This window comes from Bos taurus, chromosome 6 (assembly GCF_002263795.3).
Source record: "Bos taurus isolate L1 Dominette 01449 registration number 42190680 breed Hereford chromosome 6, ARS-UCD2.0, whole genome shotgun sequence".
NCBI classification, from domain to species: Eukaryota; Metazoa; Chordata; class Mammalia; order Artiodactyla; family Bovidae; genus Bos; species Bos taurus.
In genome coordinates this window covers 72,361,107-72,385,449 of record NC_037333.1, presented here as the reverse complement: position 1 = coordinate 72,385,449, position 24,343 = coordinate 72,361,107, and the positions used below count along the sequence as shown (strand labels likewise).

Below are 24,343 nucleotides of genomic sequence, written 5' to 3'. Positions count from 1 at the left end.
GTATTTTGATGATTAAAAAACAAAATCCTATACCCAGAGCACTTCAACATCCACCTAAACATAAAAGAATCTAATAGAGGTGTATCACATTTCAAGAATCAATCTCTGGATTCCAACAAAGGAAGTTATCAGAGAGGATCATTCCTTCTTTAAAAGCACTGTCAGCTTCACAAAAAGATTCTCACAAGAATACACTTTAAAATGTAATCTGAATTCCAAAATATAATTTAGTAATAAATTACATGTCAAAACTTTAGATGTATATATCTAAGGCATTAAACAATACCTTATTATTAAATCTAACTCAAAACATTATCTAGACTTTTGACAACGCACTTTAAAATTCAAAGGACACCAGTTCAAGAAAGATATCAATGTAAAGACAACTTTCATTTAGCCTTATGCCTCGTTCAGAAATCCCAGAGATCATGTCCTCTTAAATAGTTAAAGATTCTTACTTCAGACACAATGATGTCCATCTGACGCCGCAACTTCCGGAGTGTGTTCATAAGTTGTTCAGGATCTTTATGTATTCCAACCCAACAGCCATTAACAAAAATCTTGGTTGCACTAAAATAGAAAACCAAAAGTATTTTGTACTTAGTAACTTTGTAATAAGCTATAACCAAAAATTAACAAGTTTCTTTTTTTAATTGCATCTATACACACTCAGCAATAGCTGCAGGAGAAATTTCTTCTAAATTTTCCATACTCCATTCTTCTAAAAATTCCAAAATTGGAGAAGGTTGAGATCCAACTGAAATATAAGCCATCAGGGCTAAATTCTTCACAAGTCCTACAGCATGGCCCTTGGAATAAATAAAGTACATATTACTCATACTGATTTAACATGCCTTGCAAAATTCTTTTCCACACTTCCCCTCCAATTTGGTTTCAGAATATATTCTTACTTCCTAAAAACAAAATTATAATATTAGTTCTATACTATACTTAAATAATTAAATAAAATTAAAAGTTACTTATAAAAGTAATTATACTCTACATGATAATTCTTGTACTTTTTGTCTTAAACGTAAATTCTAATGTATTACCTCTGGGGTCTCAGCAGGACACACCATTCCCCATAATGTATTATGCAATTGTCTAGGTTTTGCTAGTTTGCCATCTCTACCAATGGGAGAATTTAAACGACGCAGGTGAGAAAGAGTAGATGCAAAAGTCAGGCGATTTAATACCTAGAAAACAATAACAAATCTTTATAGAGCTTGGGCATTTCTGTTACACTATCGTATTTTTGGCAAATACTAAAATGAGGCAAAGTCATATTTTTCACATATAATCCACTCAGTGTCCAACAGTTTCCATCCTTCCTTTCTCCAATCTGCCCTGGATAATTCTGTTCACTCTTGTAACTTAACTGACCCTTACAGCAAGGATGGCAAATGTATGACATATAGTTCTAACATGCCACATAAATGTTTTATGGCCTATCTCCAAACATTTGGATGGTAGTGGGGTTTTTTTAACTTGATTTGTTCTCCGTTGTATCCCAGTACCTACAACAGTACTTAGCAAACATCAGCCACTAAGTGTTATATGCTACCAACTCTCATTCCTTTGACCATAGCAAACATCACTAACCCATCCCAGAACTTGTTCCAGGTTGAGGCCTCTGAACCCAACACAGAGATTCAATATTTACAGAACACTAAGCAAGGTAATACTTGTGTAAGTACGGTAATACTTAGAGAGATATAAAGTAATCAACACAATCTCAATGTACCTAATAACACATCACCTCTTTCCCCACACCTACAACAATCCATCCTCCTTCCTCTTCCTAAATCTCCTATCATGGTTAATGGTGTCACCCCTCCCTTTATCTCCCAACCTAGAAATCTCATGATATCTTTCTCTCTGACTTCCTCCTTTCATGCATCAATAAACATATCCTGTCAACTCTATTTCCCAACTTCCCGAAAAAACTAAACCGTCCATTCCCAATGTCACAGCAAAAAACCAGCTCCTCACCTCTTAACCTGTACTACTATCATTAGCTCCTAAGTCCCTGCAATGTCCTCTCCAATCTACTCTGCTCAGTTACCAGAATTATTAAAACACAGATATAGGTAAGTTCACATCACTCACTGAATTAAAAAATATCAGACAGTTCCCCACCAGCTAAAGGAGCATGACACTGAAGCTCTTTTCAATGAAGTCCCAGACAACCTTCCCCTACTATAGTCCTCAGAACTGCTGTACTCCATCCACACTGCCAAACACTTCTCACCTCCACAACTGCCATAGGATGGAATGCACTCCCCATTCTGCTCTGCTTGGTGAAATTCTACCACTTCTATAGAAGACATCTGATCACCTCCAAGAAGAACTGTTCTCTTTTCTCTGTTCTATAGAGTTTTCCATCATTCATCTAATCACAAACTTCCTAATATTTCTCAAATCTGACTCCACTCTCTACCTCCATAGAACTGTTCTACTGAAGGCTCTAACCATTTCTCACTGAGCCTGTTGCAACAATCTTTCTGCCACCAACTATGCCCTTCTCAAATCTTTTCTCCACAATGACATTTACTGTGAAGCTACCTAAAAAGCAAAAATGAATGCCCCTCTACAAGCTGTTCCCACGCTCCCCTCTCCAACCCCACATTTCTAACTCTCCCACTTTGATTTGAAAACACTAGAATGATCTAGCGGAGAAGGCAATGGCACCCCACTCTAGTACTCTTGCCTGGAAAATCCATGGACGGAGGAGCCTGGTGGGCTGCAGTCCATGGAGTCACTAGGAGTTGGGCACGACTGAGCGGCTTCACTTTCACTTTTCACTTTCATGCACTGGAGAAGGAAATGGCAACCCACTCCAGTGTTCTTGCCTGGAGAATCCCAGGGACGGGGGAGCCTGGTGGGCTGCCGTCTATGGGGTCGCACAGAGTCGGATACAACTGAAGTGATTTAGCAGCAGTAGCAGAATGATCTAGCTCCTCCCACATACATGAGCCCTTTTCTCCCTCTGTCCCTTTGTTCAGGATATTAAGAAATTTTCTCCAGTTTTCCTATGAGCTATCGGTTCTGCCCTCCTCCAAGGCTTGGGCTATTTCTCAACTACCCTTCAAGACCCAGCTCACATGCCAACTCCTAAAGAAAACATTTCTGTTCACACTCTCAGGCAGTCCTATATGCCTTTCTCCAGCATCCCCACAGAGCAAGCATGCATAGCTCTCATTTAATACTCCCTGCACCATGCTGTAATATCTGTTTCCATCTATGAGTACATACTGTAAGCTACTAAAGATCAGGGATCATGTTTTATTCATTCTTTGCAGATCCAATGTGTGACAGAGCTATTGGCACATCTTAAAACCCAGGAACTGAACTCAATTGGCAGGATGGCATTTATCGTAATTCAGCTCAAGGCATAGTGAGATATATAAGGACAAATGTTTCCTCTAATAGATGGTGAGCTCCTTGAGGGCTGGAATCAACCTGTGAACCCAGCATCACAAACATCAACTAGAGTCAACAAATCCTTACTAAACTAAAAGAAACTAGAAATTTAACTGGGTTATGAGCATCCTTCCATAATTCTTAAGATACTTAGACTTCCAGGAATTAAGAGGTTAAAGTTCATGTCTGAATGCCAAATTAATCAGGTGATACTGGTATAGGCTTGTTTTAAAAAAAAAAACAAACAAAGCAAATGAGGGGGAGATCCCTTCCATAAAGCTAAACATGTACATGGTAAGTTTTAAATCTCATATGAAAAGTAATTACAAAAAACAAAAACACCTGGTGAGACATTTTTGTAAAATGTTTCCCCCATTAATCATTCTGAGAGTACCTACTGCAATCACTGTACATAAAACAGGGCAACATACAGAAATCAGTTTAGAAGTATTACATTACACAAAATAATTTATCCTCTGGGTATCAGTTTCTAATATGGAACTTTTAAGACAAAAATTTCATGAACATAGACTGTTTCACCTCCTAAGAACCTATGTGAATTTATTAAATATCTTGATGAGAGTCAAAACTTTAAAATCTCTTAGTAATGCTAACAGCTAACTTGAGAAAATTTTCACTTTCATAATTCAAAAGCCTCCAAGTGCTTTTATATCTAACCAAGAAAAAAAAAAAAGGGAAAACAATTTACATTCAATAAATGAAGATTCTATTAGTTTCATAATGTTTTCTTACCAAACCTGTAGTCACAGTTGACATCCTTACCTGAGATACTCCAGCTCTGGCTTGATGAGCTTTCTTTTGGTCACCCCAGTTTCCAGTAGCTAAAGAGTATTTTAGGCCATCAGATATAATCCTTGTTTTAATTGCCAATTCCAAGTTAAAATCCTTTCCACGATCAATGAACTTCTGGGCATAGATCCGTACTTCTTTAAGCAAATTCTTAAACATTCTGCCCAATAAAATGTTTTAAACTTGTCAAGGTCTGTAATATGAATTCTTTAACAAGGACACTGTTGCCCACAAGGAGGCGAAAAGTGGTTGAGACGGGGGGGTTATTCTTTTTTATATAAAAAGCAGATGTACATACAGTACAAAAACATACACAAGCAAAGCAGTAAGGGAAAAAATAGTCGAAAGAGGGTCCTTAGTGGGGTGGTAAAAAACAAGATTGAAAAACTCTAATATACAACACAATAAATACAAGAACATGCACAAAACACTGCTAATATCATTTCTGTGCTAAATTGTCTACATAATTTTTACAAATAAGTTTTTCCAATTATAGTAGTGTATGTTCATTATAGAAAATATAAAAACATATTAAGAATAAAATAAAAATCATGTATAACCTTAATTCTGACACAACCACTGCTTCCTCTCTAGCTTTTGTGTTTTTATAAACTGCAAAGCAGAACTAACAAAATTCCAATATCAGCACTCAGAAAGTCAATCAATAACTGAGCTTTCTCAAATGCTTTGCAATGGTGGAGAGGAATAAAGAAAATGTTAACAAGTGATAAACGTTCCCACAATCTTGAAATTCTCAGATATGAAGCAGAACTAAACTGCACAAATGGCAAAGAATGTAGCTAACTTCACATGTACCCATTATGCATGCCAAGATAGTTTTTTAGCACCTCCATGTGCCGTAACCAATCTAAAGTGAAATTTATCTACTTGTAACAGTATCGTTCTATAATCTCTTACCCTCTAAATAAGAATGCAAGTAGTGGTCCAGCAAGGTCCAATCTTTTGTTTCCATAGTGATCTCTGTCATCTAATTCTCTTCTACCCAAAGCTGCTAGCAGCAACCTATGAACCATGTACCTTTAAAAAAGAAAAAGAGAAAGCACATGGTTTAGGCTTTCCTTTTTCAACATATATTAAAAACATCAATTTTGACATTTTCAGCTTTAAGGAAAACTTCATCTCAACCACATCTTGGCAAAGAACTTAAAACAATGAAATATGACATACCCCAAGAAATAAGCTTTCTTGGTCTCACAAAAATCACTGACGCCAACATGAGGGAGCATTTCTTTCTGTAATACTTCCTTGGCATATTTAATTCTTTTCTCTTTGGTAACACCAGGCTTTGCCCCTCTTGAACCAATGAAATTTAGTGCAACATTCTGTTCTTGGATGACAAAAGCTTCATCGAGTGATGGTTTAACCTATCCGTTAATTAAAATAAAATTATTTTTAAATTATCTTTAAGATAAGGCAACTGTCAACTTATAATATGTTAAATATCCCTATGAACCCCTAACTAAATACGCAAATATTGTTAGAAATTCAAGGAACCACAAAATCCTAGAACTTAAAAACATTATTGATCTAGGGACCTCTGAAAAAAATGATCAGCATGGACAATCATACTTTCCAAAAAAATACAAATAATTCCATTATAACAGAGCACAGTGGGTTTGCGTTTGTTTTTTTTTTTTTTTACATTTTAATAAACAATAGCTTAAAAAAGTTCCTTTCAAATATCTAAAATCAATTTAGAGAAGTTTAACACTCAAACTAAGCTCAAATGAATAAATGTGTCATAATGCTGTCAGTCTTGGTTTAAGAGGTTTATCCTTTCTTTTAACTATCTAAATACTTATCTTTAAGTATTAAGGGGAAAAAAGTAACTACTGACAAAAGCTTAAAGTAAAATCTAAACAGAATCCATTTTGTCATGTAATCATATCAATAAATACTCTAATAACTAAAATGTACTTCACTTTCTAACTTTGTAACCAATGTTTAGCCTATATTTTACTTTATTTCTCTGCAGTCTTAAAGACTTTGGATAATTCAGGACAATTTTAAGAATATCAAGTACTCCTTAGACAAGGATGGTTGATGAGGAAATGCATATTTATCTAGACTCAACAAACCTTCCCATAAAAGTAGTAACTTTACAGTGGAAGAACTTAACAGCTGCTGCTGTGAAGTTGACATTACCAATGATGAGACAAAATGACATCATGTGACTCCTGACTTGATGCCCTGGGAAGCACACACTATGATCTCTAGATTTGTCCTGCCAAGAAATGGCGTAAATTGAATCTAATCATGAGGAAATATCAGAAAAATCCAACTTGAAGGATATTCTATAAAATAAATGGCCTACCCGCTCCAAAAACTTCAGTGGTATGAAACAACAGAAAGAGACAGGGGAAGATTAAAAGAGACTAAGCAAACATTAAAAACAGCATGTAATGGATGAGTGACTGGATTTTGAACCAGGAAAAAAAATGCCATTAAGGACACTATCAATATCTCTGGCAAAAACTTGAATAAGATCTCCAGGTTAACAGTATATACTACACCAAAATACCAATTTTAAAAACTGCACTATGATTATGTGAGTAAATATCCTGATTCTTATGAAATATACACTCAAGTATTTAGGAATAAAGGGGCACGATGCCTAAACTCACTTTCAAATGATCCAGAAAAAAACAATGTATATACATAGATAAAAAGAATCCTAAAACAAATGTGGCAAAAGTAACAGCTGCTAAATACAGGCACAGACTATATAGGAGTTATTTGTAACTTTTCTGTAAGTTTGAAATGGTTTAAAAATACATTTTTTTTTTTTTTAAGATATCAACTCTTCTTTTCCCCTTACTAAACTGCATCAGACTAGTGTGCCTTTATGATTTTCCTTATTACTATTTCTTCCTTATGCTGTCAATGAACTCTGGCTTCCTCTAGTTTTCAGGTCAATTTTACATAGAATTGTCAGGCAAAGAAGTCAAGGCAGGGCTGAAGGCTTTTGCTATACAGTAAATAGAATGGGGTTTACAACAGCTAAATTGATCTTCAGAGCAGCTTTCTTTTGTGTTTTAGGATTAACAACAGTTGGTAACTTTAAATCTCTTGAAAAACACTATGAATACGTTTTGCATGCACATTACCATTTCCATCATCTCTGGATCTTCAAAATCATAAATAATATGCTCTAAAATATCTCTGTCAGACACAAAACCTAACGCTCTAAACACAATAATGATGGGAACTTCTTGCTTGATATACGGTAGCGTTGCCACAATACGTTGACCAATAGCACTCTTTTTTGCACCCTAGGAAAAAAAATCATTAGAATATGAGAATACAGAGATTACAGCCATATATAAACATCATTAGAACCATTTCAAATAAATGTCCATTGTATGTATTTCAAAAAAAGCATGCCTCTCATACTCTAAGGAATGTCCTATGGCTGTTTTCAAAAACCACTGCAACAGGTTTACTTATTTGACAGACAGGCTGGTCATTCAGACCTGAGAGAATTTCCATTCTCTACTCTGTTTGCCAAGATTCTCTAGAATACCTCAAGACTGTATCTGGAAACTCTGGCCACAAAAGAATATAAACACAGACTACCCTTTGTCCTTTCCCCCAACCAAAAAAATTGGGAAGTTTGGAAGAAATAGATAAAGGGAAGCTAAGAGAGACAATAGACAGGCAAATGTGGGAAAAAGCTAAGAACAGAACGAAAAATAAACTGAGAGTTGGTTGGTGAGCTATCTCCAAACATGAATGATTATTCAATATTAAAAAAGTCACATATTGAGATTATGTCCATTGAGATATTGATAGTGTCCTTAATGTCCTTAGTGATTTTCAACTCTGGCTTCACATGAGAATATTCCAGGGAATTAAATAAAACAACATGGGTCCCCAAGCCCCATTCCTTAACTGAGTAAATGAAAATTCTGGAAAGAACCATAGAATCTTGAGTCATCCTCATGTTATATCAAACTTTATCACTAAATCTAGATGATTTTCCTTTCTCTGTCTCTGATTAAGTGATTTTGCCCATAGCTTCCATGATAATCTCCCTAATATACTGTGTTCCTTATACTTCTGGCCTCCATAATCCAGGCCAAACACTTATCAATTAAGAATCCACATCACAATCACCTGGGGATCTTTCTCAAACACTTGTAGCTGGGCTCCATTCTACCCCCAGTCACAAGAGAAAACCATCTTAATTCTTTAAAACACTTATTCTACATGGGATTTTTAACTTGAGGCCCTTAAACCTCTTTGTTCAAGTTCTTCTTTATAAAACATCAAAGTGACATTACACTCTGCAAAAGCGTTTATAAGAGCACAAGACTGGAAACCTAAACATCCATCACAAGTTCAGTTCAGTCGCTCAGTCGTGTCCGACTCTTTGAAACCCCGTGAACCGCAGCACGCCAGGCCTCCCTGTCCATCACAAGGGAATGGCTCAATAAATTATATTACATCCATACATGGAGCATCACATCTCAGAAATAATTTAAAACTGCTGATCTAAACTTGTTTTTAAAAGATACCAGCAAGGTGCAAACACTGTTTTTGAATTAAGACTATTTCTGAATGGTCTCATGAGAAATTATCAAAAGTAGCTGCTTCTGAGGAAAGAGATTTGGAGGTCAAAGGAAGACTACTTTTTGTACTTTTCTGAACCACTTTAATGTGCATATATGACTTACATTAAAAATTTTAACAAATAAAAATATACACGAAATTAGTTACAACAAATTTCCAGGAGAACCGTGAAAATTAAATCAAGTAACATAGTTGGCACACAGCTATAGTCAAGAAATGCTATTGTTAGATTACATTATCGTAAGTAACATGCCTATGCTGGGTGGCTTCTTGATGGCGCTCAATGATCTCTGCCTCTGTTACTGCCTTGTGTGGTCCCCCTGGAGAATAGACTGGATGTGCTGAATTGCACCTAACAAAAAGAACATGGCAAAAACGAAAGGATGTTGCTTTTGAGATTAAGGCATAAAAGATGGCAGTTTCCATGTTGTTCATATGCTCTATGGCTCTGCTCAATTACTGTGACAAGCAAGCTGCCATGTTGTCAGGGGCTATATGGAGGGGCACCACGTGGCAAGGAACTGAATCTTGCCAACAACCACAAAAATGAGCCTTATAATGACTGTGGCCCAAAAACCTTGATTGCAGCCTTGTGACCAGAGGACCCAGCTAATCCACATCCAGAAACTGTGACATGATAAATGTTGCTACTGGAGTAATCTGTTACACAGCAGTAAGTATTAATAAATAACAAAGTTGGATCATGGAAAAAGGAAGAGAGTTCCAGAAAAACATCTATTTCTGCTTTATTGACTATGCCAAAGTCTTTGACTGTGTGGATCACAACAAACTGGAAAATTCTGAAAGAGATGGGAATATCAGACCACCTGACCTGCCTCTTGAGAAACCTGTATACAGGTCAGGAAGCAACAGTTAGAACTGGACATGGAACAGACTGGTTCCAAATAGGAAAAGGAGTATGTCAAGGCTGTATATTGTCACTCTGCTTATTTACCTTATATGCAGATTACATCATGAGAAATGCTGGGCGAGAGGAAGCACAAGCTGGATTCCAATCAAGATTGCCAGGAGAAATATCAATAACCTCAGATATGCAGATGACACCACCCTTATGGCAGAAAGTAAAGAGGAACTAAAAAGCCTCTTGATGAAAGTGAAAGAGGAGAGTGAAAAAGTTGGCTTAAAGCTCAACATTCAGAAAACAAAGATCATGGCATCTGGTCCCATCACTTCATGGGAAATAGATGGGGAAATAGTGTCAGACTTTATTTTCTTGGGCTCCAAAATCACTGCAGATGATGACTGCAGCCATGAAACTAAAAGACGCTTACTCCTTGGAAGGAAAGTTATGTCCAACCTAGATAGCATATTGAAAAGCAGAGATATTACTTTGCCAACAAAAGTCCATCTAGTCAAGGCTATGGTTTTTCCAGTAGTCATGTATGGATGTAAGAGTTGGACTGTGAAGAAAGCTGAGCGCCGAAGAATTGATGCTTTTGAACTGTGGTGTTGGAGAAGACTCTTGAGAGTCCCTTGGACTGCAGGAGATCCAATCAGTCCATTCTAAAGGAGATCAGTCCTGGGTGTTCTTTAGAAGGAATGATGCTGAAGCTGAAACTCCAATACTTTGGCCACCTCATGCAAAGAGTTGATTCATTGGAAAAGACTCTGATGCTGGGAGGGATTGGGGGCAGGAGGAGAAGGGGACGACAGAGGATGAGGTGGCTGGATGGCATCACCGATTCAAAGGACATGAGTTTGAGTGAACTCTGGGAGTTGGTGATGGACATGGAGGCCTGGCGTGCTGCAATTCATGGGGTCGCAAAGAGTCGGACACAACTGAGCGACTGAACTGAACTGAAAGTGCCTTTCATACAACACTGATAATATGTTCCAGAAAAACTTTTTGACAAAGCATGCAGCCTGGTAACTTACAGAACTAGATTAGAAGGAATAAATCCAAACAATATCATGTAATATTCCATACCTGTCCTCCTCTCGCCAGCATGCTAACCCAGATAGTGCTGGTGGGTCGAGAAGAATTCTCCAGACATGATCTACACTCTCCTGTGTAGGCATATTTGGAATCCTTTTTGGCAAACACATAGACTGTGTTTGTTGCCATTTTCTCTTGAGCAATCAGAACCTACATGGACAATAAAAGTTATAGCCATAAAACACACAAGGTCTTTGAATTACAAAGAACAGTGAAAGCTGCATCTTAATGTGACTGTACAAGCTCATTGAAATAACAATTCTTAAACTTTACATATTCCATTTTGCATAAACACTTAACTGCAACATATTAAGCTCAAACTGTCGAAATTTCTAGTGTATATTATATATAGCTAAACAAAGTTTTGGTTTAATATAAATTCAGATGTCACCTGCCTAATAATTCAACTGCTACTTCCAGATTATTACACAAAATTTACTTTTTAATTTCAACTTTCATGAGCTTAATGATCATTTGTTATTTTTTATAAATAATGCTATTATACCTTTTCTGATCCATTAATAATGAAGTAGCCACCAGGATCCAAGGGGCATTCATTTAACTCACAAAGATCACGATCAGTTAAGCCATTCAATAGGCAGTAAGTTGAACGCAACATAATTGGAATTTTTCCTATAAAAGTTTTCTGATGCTGCGTCTGAAGTTGTTCTTCACCTTCTTTAATGACTGTTTTTGTTATGTCAACATAAAGTGGAGCAGAGTACCTTTGAAAATAAAAGTAGATCACAAGTTAATAGTAAGGTATTTGCTAAAACTCTCAACTGGCCAAAATTTTTTCTGAATTTTCAAAATTAGCTGCTGGAAAAGAAACATGGGTTCTTACGTGAGATTTCTTAATCTGGCCTCATTTGGCATCATTGGTGATGGAGCACCATCTCTTTCCCAATGGGTGGGCTTGGACAGGTAAATCTGTTCAAACTTCAGCAAATATCTTGGCTAAAATGAAACAAAAAACCATGGAAAAAAGTAAATAATTTTTTCCATAAAAAATTTAATGATTCAGTTTTAATCAACATTAATATTTTGAGTAAACAGCTCTACTGTAGAAAATGCCAAAGTTAATCCACCTTACTAAAATAGTGACTCTCCATAGTCACTATCCATATTCCATAGACATCAAGTTTTATACTTCATCACTCTCTTAAGGTGGAAGACAAAAAGAGACTGTAAAGACTAAGCATATATCATATGCTCTGAATTCATGTCAAACAACTAAAATGGATTTGCATTAATGATCTGTACAGCTGCTTCATGTGCCCTCTCCTTAGCTGAGGTTAGGTTAACAAAGTTACCGGAAAACAAAGAAAAGATAAATTCATACAATTAGAAACGTGTTCTAAACTAATCAACAGGACATGGGAAAAAGTAAACCTAACTCTTCAATTACACATAACAGAAGATGTCAGCACCAGTCGCAGGGCAAAATGCAGGTGCTGATTTTGGAACCCTTCCTGTATACTGGTCAAAGACATCTTTATTCTGGACAATGAAGGAGATCAACTTTTTGCCACGTACAATGACACCTATACCAGCATCAAGAAGCAAAAGGCCTTTGAGAAGAATATTTTCAACAAGACCCATAGGATTGACAGTGAAGCTGCCCTTTTAGAAAGCCTGAAAGTGGTATACAAAAGCTGTATCAATCTCTATTTCTGTATGATTGGCAGCTCCTATAAAAATGAGCTGAAGTTCATGGCTGTTTTGAACTGCTTCTTCAACTAATTGAGATCAGATGCTGAGGGAAAATGTAGAAAGCAAGCTCTGCTGGTGAACATTCTTCTCGGTTGTGGAAGAAATCATAGATGCAGGGGTGATCCGAGACAGTAATTCCCATAAAGTGGTACACCCGGTGGCATTAAGGAGCAGATCAAATATCAGGTGCTGCAGTCAGCCAAGAGAAGATCCAGCAGTCACTCCAGTGAAGACCACCATTCCTGGCTTTTCAGTTCAGTTATGTCCGACTCTGCAACCCCATGAAGTGCAGCACGCCAGGCCTCCCTGTCCATCATCAACTCCCGGAGTCCACCCAAACCCATGTCCATTGAGTCGGTGATGCCATCCAACCATCTTATCCTCTGTCGTCCCCCTCTCCTCCTGCCCTCAATCTTTCCCAGCATCAGGGTCTTTTCCAATGAGTCAGCTCTTCGCATCAGGTGGCCAAAGTATTGGAGTTTCAGCTTCAACAGCAGTCCTTCCAATGAACACCCAGGACTGATCTCCTTTAGAATGGACTGGTTGGATCTCCTTGCAGTCCAAGGAATTCTCAAGAGTCTTCTCCAACACCACAGTTCAAAAGCATCAATTGTTTGGCGCTCAGCTTTCTTTATAATCCAACTCTCACATCCATACATGACCACTGGAAAAACCACAGCCTTGACTAGATGGACCTTTGTTGGCAAAGTAATGTCTCTGCTTTTTAATATACTGTCTACGATGGTCATAACTTTTCTTCCAAGGAGTAAGCATCTTTTAATTTCATGGCTGCAATCACCATCTGTGGTGATTTTAGAGCCCAGAAAAATAAAGTCTGACACTGTTTCCACTGTTTCCCCATCTATTTCCCATGAAATGATGGGACCAGATGCCGTGATCTTAGTTTTCTGAATGCTGAGCTGGCTCTTCACTTTCTCAAAAAATCCAAGAAGAGCTCCTGGGTGACTTCTCATCCAGTCCCTCAAGTGATGCTTGCAGGATCATCTTGGGGTCACAGGGATTTAGACTCCATCATGTCTGTAGGTGCCCCACCCTCACCCCAACCTGTACACGCTTCCCCTTCCTTCTCACTCCTCTCTGTCAGTACTGGAAGGAAAGCTCTGAGCACATCTGACACAGGGCAGGGGAAGCACCCTCTTTCTTCTTTGACTGGATTATGCTCCCACGCTCTCCTAGAGCCTGTATTTTCTCTTCCACTTCTGTGCCCTGTGATGCAACTAAACTTCAAAGCAGGAAGTGCTGAGGGCTTTCCTCCTTTTGCCTCTACACAGCCTTCATCCCAACAGCAAGGGGAGGGAGAGAGAATTCTTTTGTACAGAATAAGTGGGGATGGGGAGTGGCATTTCAAGTCTAGGTATTTTCCCCTATTTCTTCTTACTGCCCAGACCTCTAGTCTTGAAAAAAATACTGGGAACATAGGAAAGGACAGCATGGAAGCAGTGATTTAAATTTTATCGAAGAGGGTCTACAAAATTCTATATTTCAAACACAGCTGAATTTTTTTTTTACCCTGATCCTGGCTTTTCAATTCTCTGCCTTGGGTCTGTGAACTCTGCTGCTTAATGCTGTCCTCTTCTGCCTCAACCTAATCCAGGCAGTAGGTCTGGGCACCACCCATCCCGAGGTCACCGAGAGAGGTGCCCTTCTTCAGAAAACCTTTGGGATTAGAATTTCCCCAGGAAGATGAAGGATGGAACGCTCATTTTTGAGTTTCATCTCTCCCTTTGACCCAAAACTTCCCACAAAAATGTCTCAAGAAAACTTCCTGAGACTTAGCATTCTGCCCCATTCACTAACTGCCAAGTCCCATGGGCAGATAACTGGGAATCCTTGAGGGGGCATTTCTGTGTAAGAGATGTATGGAATCAGTATGACAGCCACCTTCTTACAATACTGTGTGCAAAGAGGAATAAAAAGAAAACAACAACATAAAATCCTAATTACTATTCTACATAAAGAAATGAGAATTTCCAACCATGGGTGACTATAGCTTATTTCACAGTTAAAAAAAGAAAAGAAAGAGAAAAGAAAGAAAAATTTTCAATTAAATATCTGATACCCAATAAAACAAGATCCATGAGAACTTTTCAGAGTTAAATGGATACAGAATTTCTCTCTAAATCAAACCTCAGAAAAGGAAAAGATGGAACTAAGCAGATCACTAAAGGAAAATCATTAATACCCAAGTTCCCCAAGCTGGAGTAGGCAAAGAGCAAAAAGAACTACTGGTGATAATGAAACAAAAGGAATTAAGTCATCCAACTACTCATTTCCACTATCACCTTAGTTTAGGGCATTATTATCTGAAACTTAAGCTATTTCAAAATTTGTATCTGACTCTAGTCTCTTGCCATTCCCAGTAAACACCATTTCCAAAGCAACCTTTTAAAAATAATGCTTTATATACATTCTATGACAGTCTTTCCACAATTTCCTATGATAGCCAATGACATCCAAGCATATGAAAACCTAGTTCCATCTTATCTTCCACTATCGAAAAGAGATCAAGTCAAAAACAATATACTGACTACAGTGGTCCCTCCATTCCAACCACAAGCCAAATTCATGAAGTATCTTTTGCTGAAATGATTAAATATCTTTTCTCTACTATGACAAATGCCCTTCATGGTCCGCTTAACTCCCTCCCGTCTTCTTCACTAAGCTCTGATACCAAAGCTTGAGAGATCTCTCTCTTCCATAGTACTTATTTTGGAACTCTGAATATGCTATATTGTTATCTCTCATTTTGAAAAGACCATATATAAAAAAATGCCATACATTAAAAAAAAAAAAAGACATTTTATACCTGTTTTTCCAACACAGTGCCAGAAGAGTCAATTATTTTTGTTCTTAAGAGCAAAGTCTATGGAGTATCTCCACCTAAACTTTTACCAGCCCTCATGAGACAAGCTACAGAGAAGAGGGACTGATCTGGCAGGAAATAATAATCTCTCCCTCTGTCTACTTCTACTTCTTTTCTACCTCGTTTTGGTTTTTAGTTTTCCCTGTCCCTCAAAACCGATCAAGCTGTCTCTCTACTCAAAAACTAGGAACATGCAATTCCCTGGTGGCTTAGTGGCTAGGATTCTGGGCTTTCCCTGCTATGGCCTGGGTTTGATCCCTGGTGGGGGAAATTGAGATCCCCCAACCCACGCAGCCAATAAACAAATAGTGCTTAAAAAAAAAAAAAAAAACTGGGGTGGGAAGAAAGTTCATGCGGGAGGGAAATATGTATACCTATGGCTGATTTATGTTGCTGTATGGCAGAAACCAACAACACTGTAAAGCAATTATCCTCCAATTAAAAATAAAGAAAAAAACTAGGGACAGTCATTGTTTTCGACTACGTACACACTTCTTTACAATCACTCACTTAAAACTAGATTCTAAAATGATAGCCCTGCTATGATTTTAACAATGCTGAAAACATGCATGTGTTAAAAAAAAAAAAAAAAAAAAAGACTACAAATGAATTTAGAAAAATTAAAAGAGCTGATATATTTGGGTGATTTTCCCTTATCTCTTATATTGATATAATAATGTATTTCATGCAACAAATAATCAAGGCGGAAGTTCTTCACCTACTTTTTCTTTCGATTCCTTACACTTGGAAAGACAAAAGGAGGATTTTCTGAAGTAATATGACTATTTCTGGCTTGCTTCTCTTAGTAGCTCATCATATCTCTTGAGATTCCTCTTCCTATTAAATACCTACTATCTGTATAAGAATTAACAGTTCTGCATTACTTGCAAAAATGCATCTCTCCATTAGTAAGAATAAATCAGGAGCTGATAGAAACTGTTTTAAGTACACTACAGAAAACACCTATTTTCTTTTTTAACCTTTAAGCCAGGTGAGAAAAGGATTGAAATTTTGAATCAATACATTTATGTTACTTTATTAAAGTAACCATCTTACCGGTTCTTCAACTTCTCCACTAGCATGCTGAGCTTCAGCTTGTAGGTCTATAGGTGGAGCATCTTCCACAATTCTTTGAACAGACATCTGAATAAACTCATCAAAAGAATCCAGCTGTTGTCTCACCAAACCTTTCTCATCAAAATAGGAACTGCGAAAACATGAGTTTACAATCAGTTACAACTCACTGATGTTTTCTAGCATACTTCCCCATTTTCATTATCATTAAATTCAACAAATATTAATCATGAAATAGAAATTACTCTTATCCATCACTATATAAAATACTATCATGTATCTAAAAAGGGGATGAGAGTAGGAACACTTTCTTTGTAGAACTTATTGTTAAGTCTGGGGAAATGAGACTTATACTTGTGGGTAAAATTACTAAAACACAACGTAAGAACTATAAGGAAGCCCTAACTTATAAATATCCCTTATAAACTTTATCCAATCTCTTTGAAACATTTCTTGAAACTAAAGAAAATGTATAGTCAAAGAGAAAAATGTTAACATGGATGGGCCATGAGAATATTACGCTAAGAGAAATAAATAAGAGAAAAACAGATAGCACATGATTTCACTCATATGTGGAATCTTAAAAAAAAAAAGGAAAAAACCCAAACCCAAAACAACAGACAAAAGAAAAAAACCTCACAGACATAGAGAACAGATAAGAGGTTACCAGAGAGAGAAGGCGGTTAGTGTTATAGGTGAAATGGGTGAAGGGAGTAAAACGTATAGTGATACAAATGATGGATGATAACTAGACTGTGGCAGTGATCCCTCTGTGGTATATTTAGATGTTGAACTATAACGCTGTACACCTGAAACTTATATAACAAAAAAAAAGCATGGAAAAAAAAAGATAAAAATAAGAACTTTAATTTTAATAAGAAAGATGATGATGTCAATGACTAAAATATAGCATGTTAAGAATTTCAATTTTAGGTTAAAGATTATCTTATTCTGTATATGTTAAAGGTAAAATGAGGCAAAGTCATTTAAGTGAAAATACTTAGCAAATGACTGATCATTAAAAATGGAGCAAGGTTGAGAGATCAGAGCTAGTGGTATAGACACAGAAATCAAACAGTGAAAGCCCCAATGAAGGACAGAGGCTCAAAAAGAAACAACTTACTATTTGTAAGAAGACTCTTTCCCCTCACCACCACGCAGGAAGAGCTGCATAGCTGGACCTAGCTTCTAGCCCCTTTTGCTTATTAACTAGCTCCCTCATCTCACACCAATTTTCTGAGCACCATGCATAGCCCAACAAACCATCAGCTTCCCGATTCCACATCAGGAAATCATCTCACAGATGGCTGGCCAGCCTATAGATTCGCTGGCTTTGGGTCCCACCCTGATTCAGTCACCCATGGCTACCAATATCAGAAGTTCTCTATGGCAGAGAACACAGTAACAATCACCCATATATAAGGTACAGCTTTAAGAATGATGGAAGCAGAGACTTCCTTGGTGGTCCAGTGGCTAAGACTCCATGCTCCCAATGCAGGGGCTAGTTTTGATCCACCATCAGGGAACTAGGTCCCACATGCCACAACTAACAGTTCGTGGGCCAAAATTAAAAATTCCCGCATGCCACAACTAAGACCTGGTACAGCCAAATAAATAAATAAAAGTAAGTACATATTTATAGAATTGTGAAGGTAATTTCCTTCAGTAGAGACTGAGAGCTAACAGGAAAGAAATTTCTCACAACCATTTGGGTCAGCCATTGTATATAAGAGACACATAGAAGGCACTAGCTGTAAAAGTAAACAACAATGGTTTTATGGACAATTTACAATTAAAAATCTTTTTAAAAACTAAGGACAAGTTTCATCCTCCCAGGAAGCTGAACCATAGCTACTTTTCCCCAAATCATCAGAACAGTACCTCATTAGAATGCCACCCTTTAAACACCTATAGTTCTTATTTATGAGTAGTTCTTATTTATGGTATCTACTACTATGATGGGCTTCCCTGAATTCCCAGATTCAGTTGTGAAGAATCCACCTGCCAATGCAGGAGATGTCGGTTCATTCCCTTGATCAAAAAGATCCTCTGGAGAAGAAATGGCAAACCACTCCAGTATTCTTACCTGGGAAATCTCATGTATAGAAGGAACCTGGCAGGCTATAGTCCATGGGGTCACAAAAGAGTCAGACACAGTGACTAAATAACAACTACCATGACTGATGTACAAGAAGTCATCTTACTAAAGTCACTATGATATTAAGTATTATCACATTCACAAGCCTGGGAAGATCACTTGATATCAAATAGTGGAAAAACAAAACATCATCTCACCATAGTTAAAGTACCTATAAGCAATTAAAATGTAAAAATCAAACAACATTTTATTCTGTAAGAAACATTAAATGCATGGACTTGTTAAATAGTGTATTTAATCCTTCAGCAATTTGCCACATAAGTTGACAACTATTTTTTTGGCTAAGATCAAAACATTCTTTCTCCCTGGCGATCACCAAATACAGGCATCCTCCAAACATCTAGCTGGTTACTGTTTCCTAGTAAAATGTCTCTTGGTGTTTAATACTAAAAATCACAGAAGATGTAAATATCTCAGTATGAAGTTTATAGTCCACATTTAATAGGAAAAACAAATACATACTTACATCCCATAAACTCAATACATTTTTAACAAAACAATCTTCAGCAAAGCTTCAGTTTTACTCCAAACACAACTAGCAGAATCTAGAAGCATGTATTCTTCAAAAGGGAAGAGGCTGAGGCATCATCATATTACCATATATAAAGCAACGGTCACTTTGGTAAGAGAGGAGAATTGTAGCATTTTACATCCTAACATAGCAAGAGGTGACTTAACTACTTAAAAGTTATTTTTCTTATCTATATGTAAGGCTTCCTGCTCAGTTTTATTAACAGTTTAATTACACTTAGACTTGGATGGGAATGTGGGTTGAAATACAACCTGTTATAACTTTATCGATTTAAAACAGTGAGAAAACCAAGGAATCAAATTAACAGCACCAGTAATGTAACAAACAGGCATCATATGCCATCTGATATAATGCACTGAGAGCAGAACATCATTGTTACCAAAAGTAAGCACCTAACTATGAGCATCAGACAAACCCAAACTGAGGGGCAGTCTACAAAGTAATCAGCCTGTATTCTTCAAAAATGTCAAGGTCAAAAAAAAAAAAAGTGAGGCCATGGGACGCTTTGAAGAGATAGTGGGTTTCAGAACCGCCCCCCCAAAAAAAGAGGAAGACTAAGGAACTGTCCTAGGTTATAGGAGACAAAAGAATAAGTCATGAAAAAATGTAATATATGATCTTATGTTGGATCCAGGATCAGAAAATTTTTGTTTTGTTCCAAACAACTTTAGTGGGACACCAGCAAAATCTGGGTAAGGTCTCTAAGTTAAATAAGATTACTGTAAAAAAAAATAAATAAATAAGATTACTGTATTAATTAATTTCCTTATTTTAACAACTTAGATTATGATTATATGAAAGAATATTCCTAGGTAAGTCACTAAGTCTCAAACATTTCAGAAAAAAATGCAGACAGATAAAGAATAAGGCAAACATAGCATAAGGTTAACCTTTACGGAATCTAGGTGAAGTATATACATGAATTCTTGCATAATTTTCCTATAAATCAAAATACCTTGCAAATTAAAGTTAGATACTTAAATAAATAACAAGCCAGCACTCTTGAAGCCTATTCACAAAAAACATCTAATTTTCAAGCAAAGAATAAGCAGGAAATCACTGTATGGTTTACAGTGCCTTTTAAAACTTTTTCAGTTTGATCTAAAACATTACCTAATTACAATCCAGCAAGCCTCTTGCCATAAATCTGGGGTGATTTCATCATCATCTTCATCATATTGCATATCTGCAAAAAAAAAAAAAAAAATCATTCTTACTTGCAATAAATACTACTAGCTCACATCTCACTCCTATCATGGGAGGTAGCAGAAACACATTTATCGGTACTAAATAAAAAGCAATTGCTTTACCCCATTTCTGTAAAATCTCAATCATTACTTGAATTGTAATGAAATAATGTATGAATGTATGTACATATACACGAGTCTATGTCACATAGGTATTCTCCCAACTCACAAAGAGGTCTCATGAGAAAGGTTCAGTACAAGTCATAGTCATAGGAATTTATAACTGTTCCATCCTCTCCAGAAAGCTCATGTAACTCTTATTAACAGCTAAATATATTATAATAACTAATAGCAGGCTCACAGTCCTCTGATCCAAAGTCAGAGATAAGGCTAAGACGTAGGAGTCAGCAAAGGATTCCAATAGCTGGGCAATATGTTAAGGTGCAGTGTCTATTACAGCAACATTTCATACATGGACAGGGATGACAGCCTCTATTTTCCAAAGGTGGCCACACTGTATCTTCCATTTTACATATTCTTTTATAAAGTGATTTTAACACTCCTATCATCAAGATATAAGGGCGGGGGAGGTTGGTCAATGCTTCTTCCCCTTGATTCTAGATAGGTTTTTGAATCTCTCATAACTAAAGAGAATACAATTGAACCAATGTTACACAATTTTAGAAGCTTTAGATCAGGAAAAGCAATGCAATTCCACCTTGTTTGCTGAAATACTTACATTTGGAGCTGTGATTAAGAAGACCTACTACTCTAAGGCTGGTATACTTAAGTGAGAAAGCCTAAACAGAGAAGCCACTCAGAGATGTTCCAGTCAGCAATCCTAGTCCTTGAATTTTTCTAGGTTAGATGCCAGATGCACTGAAAGCAGAGTGTGAGTAAACACTCCAGATCACAATCCCCAGCTGTCAATATCCAGCCTTTGTGTCTGCCAACCACCGGCATCAGGCAACAGTCAAGCCATTCCTACTATGCTCTGCCCAAATTCCTAGCCCATTCAATTCAAAATAATTTCTAAGCAGCCAAATTTTGGGGTAGTCATGCAGCAACAGTCATGTGTGCAATGGGGCATTTGAAAAATCAGTGTGCACCGGTCCTAATATTAGTCTCATCTTTTTTTTTTTTTTTTTAATTTTTTTCCAAGTGTGGGTTTATTTTGAAATTATGAAGATTTCTACATTATTTTTTATTACATACAATAAAGCAATGCTTAGCTTAAAGTAAAACTTTCACATTTAAAGTTTTTATTTTAAAAATATTTTTATTTTTATTTATTTATTTTAAATAAAACATCTTTTTATTTTAAAAAGATATTTTAAAAATGTAAACACGTAAAAGCCACCAAAAAAGTTGATCATATCTTGCAGTATAGGTTTATCCTTAAATATTTACATATCAAATGCTGTTTAGAAAAGATTTAAAAACTGGCTAAAAATCATTTACAATTGGCAATGATTAAAATATCCTTGTCTCTGAAAAGGCGTATTAATGGCACATAATGAATTTACTGTCACAAGCACTTAACAGTTTAATAGGTATGTAGTTTTATCAGTATACAAAATGCTCTTAGATGATCAGTGCAGTTGTTCTGGAGTGATCGCTGTAACAGGAAAAGGCCAAAAACAGAACATCGACTTTCAAAAGGTCTTTTCAAACAGTCTCCTTCTTATCAAAGAGTTTTCAGCTCAGGAGAGAAGAACAGCATTTAATTACTGCACCCCTTGCATATGGGATGTATGACAAACTATTCCAGGTCATCGACAGGAGCTGCAATCTGCAGAATAATACAGCCAGTCCCTTCTCATGCCACCAAAGAGCAGCACACAGATTGAGCACGAAACACAAAAGCATAACTGTTGCAAGCAATCTCATTGTTTCAAACATTTTCTTCAGTTGTTTCACAGGTCCCATTGAAAAGCATGTACTGGCTAAGGCAGCAGTATTTCCAAAGGTATAAAACACTGCAAAAATCTTTATGCCTCCAGGGAGACACAGCAATCCAGTTCCAAGGATGCAGAAGAAGATGCCACTGATGAAGGATATGGCAAACCACTTCAGCCTGGTGTTGAAACTAAGGGATGAGGCATCAGGGACCTGCAGGGTCAGGCCCTGTTCCTCCTTGTCCTGGCGGGGTAAAAAAACTAAGGTATCTAAAACAGCTTAGAGATTTCTAGCTTTGATGACACACTAGATGTTATTATCACAAGCACACAGGAGAAGCTAATAAGGCTGGAAAAGGAGCCGTAATAATCAAGTTAGTTTTATATTTATTGATCATTTATCCCTTTTAACATTTTTCATGTCTTCTAGCTTGTGAGAAATGAGAATATATCACCTACTAAAAAATTAAGCTAAGATTTTTTTTGAATTTTTTTCGCAGATAGAAGAACAAGAATACAATGATACTAATAAATTTCTAGATCCAAGATAAAAATGAGACACAAGTTTCAACAGCAGACCTTAAGTTTCTGCTTCTATTTTCTCCATGAAGTAAGCAAAGGAACAGAAGAGTGAGGGGCAACCAGAAGGTTGGGAGCTAGAAGAAAATGAACTCTGAAAAAGGAGTTGTGGAGAATGGAAGAGGGAGCATTAAAAATATAAAAAGAAAATACACTATTCATGACTAAGATTTCTACATGTAAAAAGAAAAAAAGACATAGCGTTCCTGTTCAGTAAAAGGCATACCATTGAAAACTGTGTCATATCGTGGTAAGAGGAAATGTAAATATCACCTTTTAAGGTAATTTACTTAGGCATATAGCAACATGAAGAAATGCCAAACTGGATCAAACCCTGCCTCCCCCCCAATACACACACATATACAGAAACTATATTCTTTGTCCCCGGGGTATTACCAGAACCTAGCACAATGTTCGGCACAGGCCGTCGCTCAAAAACTATTCAACAAATCCACTAGCTCTGGCCTTAACGTAAATTTGAAAAGGAGCTGTGCTTCAGACGAAATCAAAACAACTGTACCTGTCGTATGGTTCTGCAGGCTACTTTCAATACGGGAAGGGAGCGTCACATTCAATCAAGAGAACAAAAGTCCCCCTGACCGAGATCATACAGGCTACGTTCCCTGCACCCTCCGCCTCTCAAAATCTCGGATCCGGCCTGGGGCTGTGGGGAAACGACTGGGGATGTGGTGCGGCAGGCCGGGGAGGGGGCCGCATTCCTTCATTCGTCCAACTCCCCACGTTTCCCCCCCGTAAATGTGTCGCCGAGGAGTGCCCTGACTGGTCACCTACCCTCGTCCGCGTCGTACATCTTGGCAAACGGTTCCCGAGCCCCTCAATCCAGAAATCACACACAGGAAGGCGCGTAGCTGCCACCGACCACCGCAAAGCGAGGCGAAGTAGTTTCCGTCTCCGGCGTACCCAGAATACTCTGCGTCCCACACGAAGCCCCGCCCATAAAGGCTCCAATTAAGGTCTGCGCCTGCGCGAAGGCCGGGGGAAAAAACGTGATTAAGGGTTAGTATTGCACATGCGCGGTTTGTGGGTTGAGGTTCCTTTTCTTGAGTGGGAGGACCGCTGCTTACAGTCTCCGAGTTGGCTCCTGCCAATGAAGCTTTGTTTTCTAGTGTTGTTGCACTAATAATGGCACCAAAAAAAGAAAGAAGATTTAATAATAAAAGGTTTAATTTTCGCCGTTCTCTATTTTTTCAGTTCTAAAGATTTAAAAACACGAAGCTTTTAAGAAGGATTTGTGTACAACTATGCATCATATTTTTTAAATGTTTAAGAAATGTGATTTTAATGCTGTTGCACGAATAATGATACCCGAAAAAAGCCAAGAAGATGTATTAATAAAAGGTTTTAATTGTGGCTGTAAGTCTGCGACATTCTATTTTTAATTTTCCAGTTCAAAAGACAAACACGTAGCTTCTAACAATGTGACTTCTTAACAGCAGGTGGTGCCACGGACAGCGCGTTTGTTTAGCCTGAAAGTTGATAAACCCTCACTCACTAGCCTATTGGACCGATCTACG

General features: G+C 37.3%; 1 protein-coding gene and 1 pseudogene across 1 annotated transcript in view; one reads left to right on the top strand and one right to left on the bottom strand.

The window, feature by feature from the left end:
- Positions 1-23,736, bottom strand: part of POLR2B (RNA polymerase II subunit B) — a 43,884-nt gene extending 20,148 nt beyond the window's left edge. The window contains 13 exon segments of the mRNA NM_001099082.2: positions 459-570; positions 670-809; positions 1,053-1,196; positions 4,207-4,393; positions 5,152-5,271; positions 5,422-5,618; positions 7,362-7,526; positions 10,775-10,933; positions 11,289-11,508; positions 11,628-11,740; positions 16,437-16,587; positions 20,258-20,330; positions 23,601-23,736. Coding sequence (NP_001092552.1) covers positions 459-570; positions 670-809; positions 1,053-1,196; positions 4,207-4,393; positions 5,152-5,271; positions 5,422-5,618; positions 7,362-7,526; positions 10,775-10,933; positions 11,289-11,508; positions 11,628-11,740; positions 16,437-16,587; positions 20,258-20,330; positions 23,601-23,619 — 1,800 coding nt within the window. The 5' untranslated portion in view covers positions 23,620-23,736.
- On the top strand, positions 11,735-13,139 carry LOC101902381 (coatomer subunit zeta-1-like; annotated as a pseudogene).
- Positions 23,737-24,343: the final 607 nt, after the last annotated feature.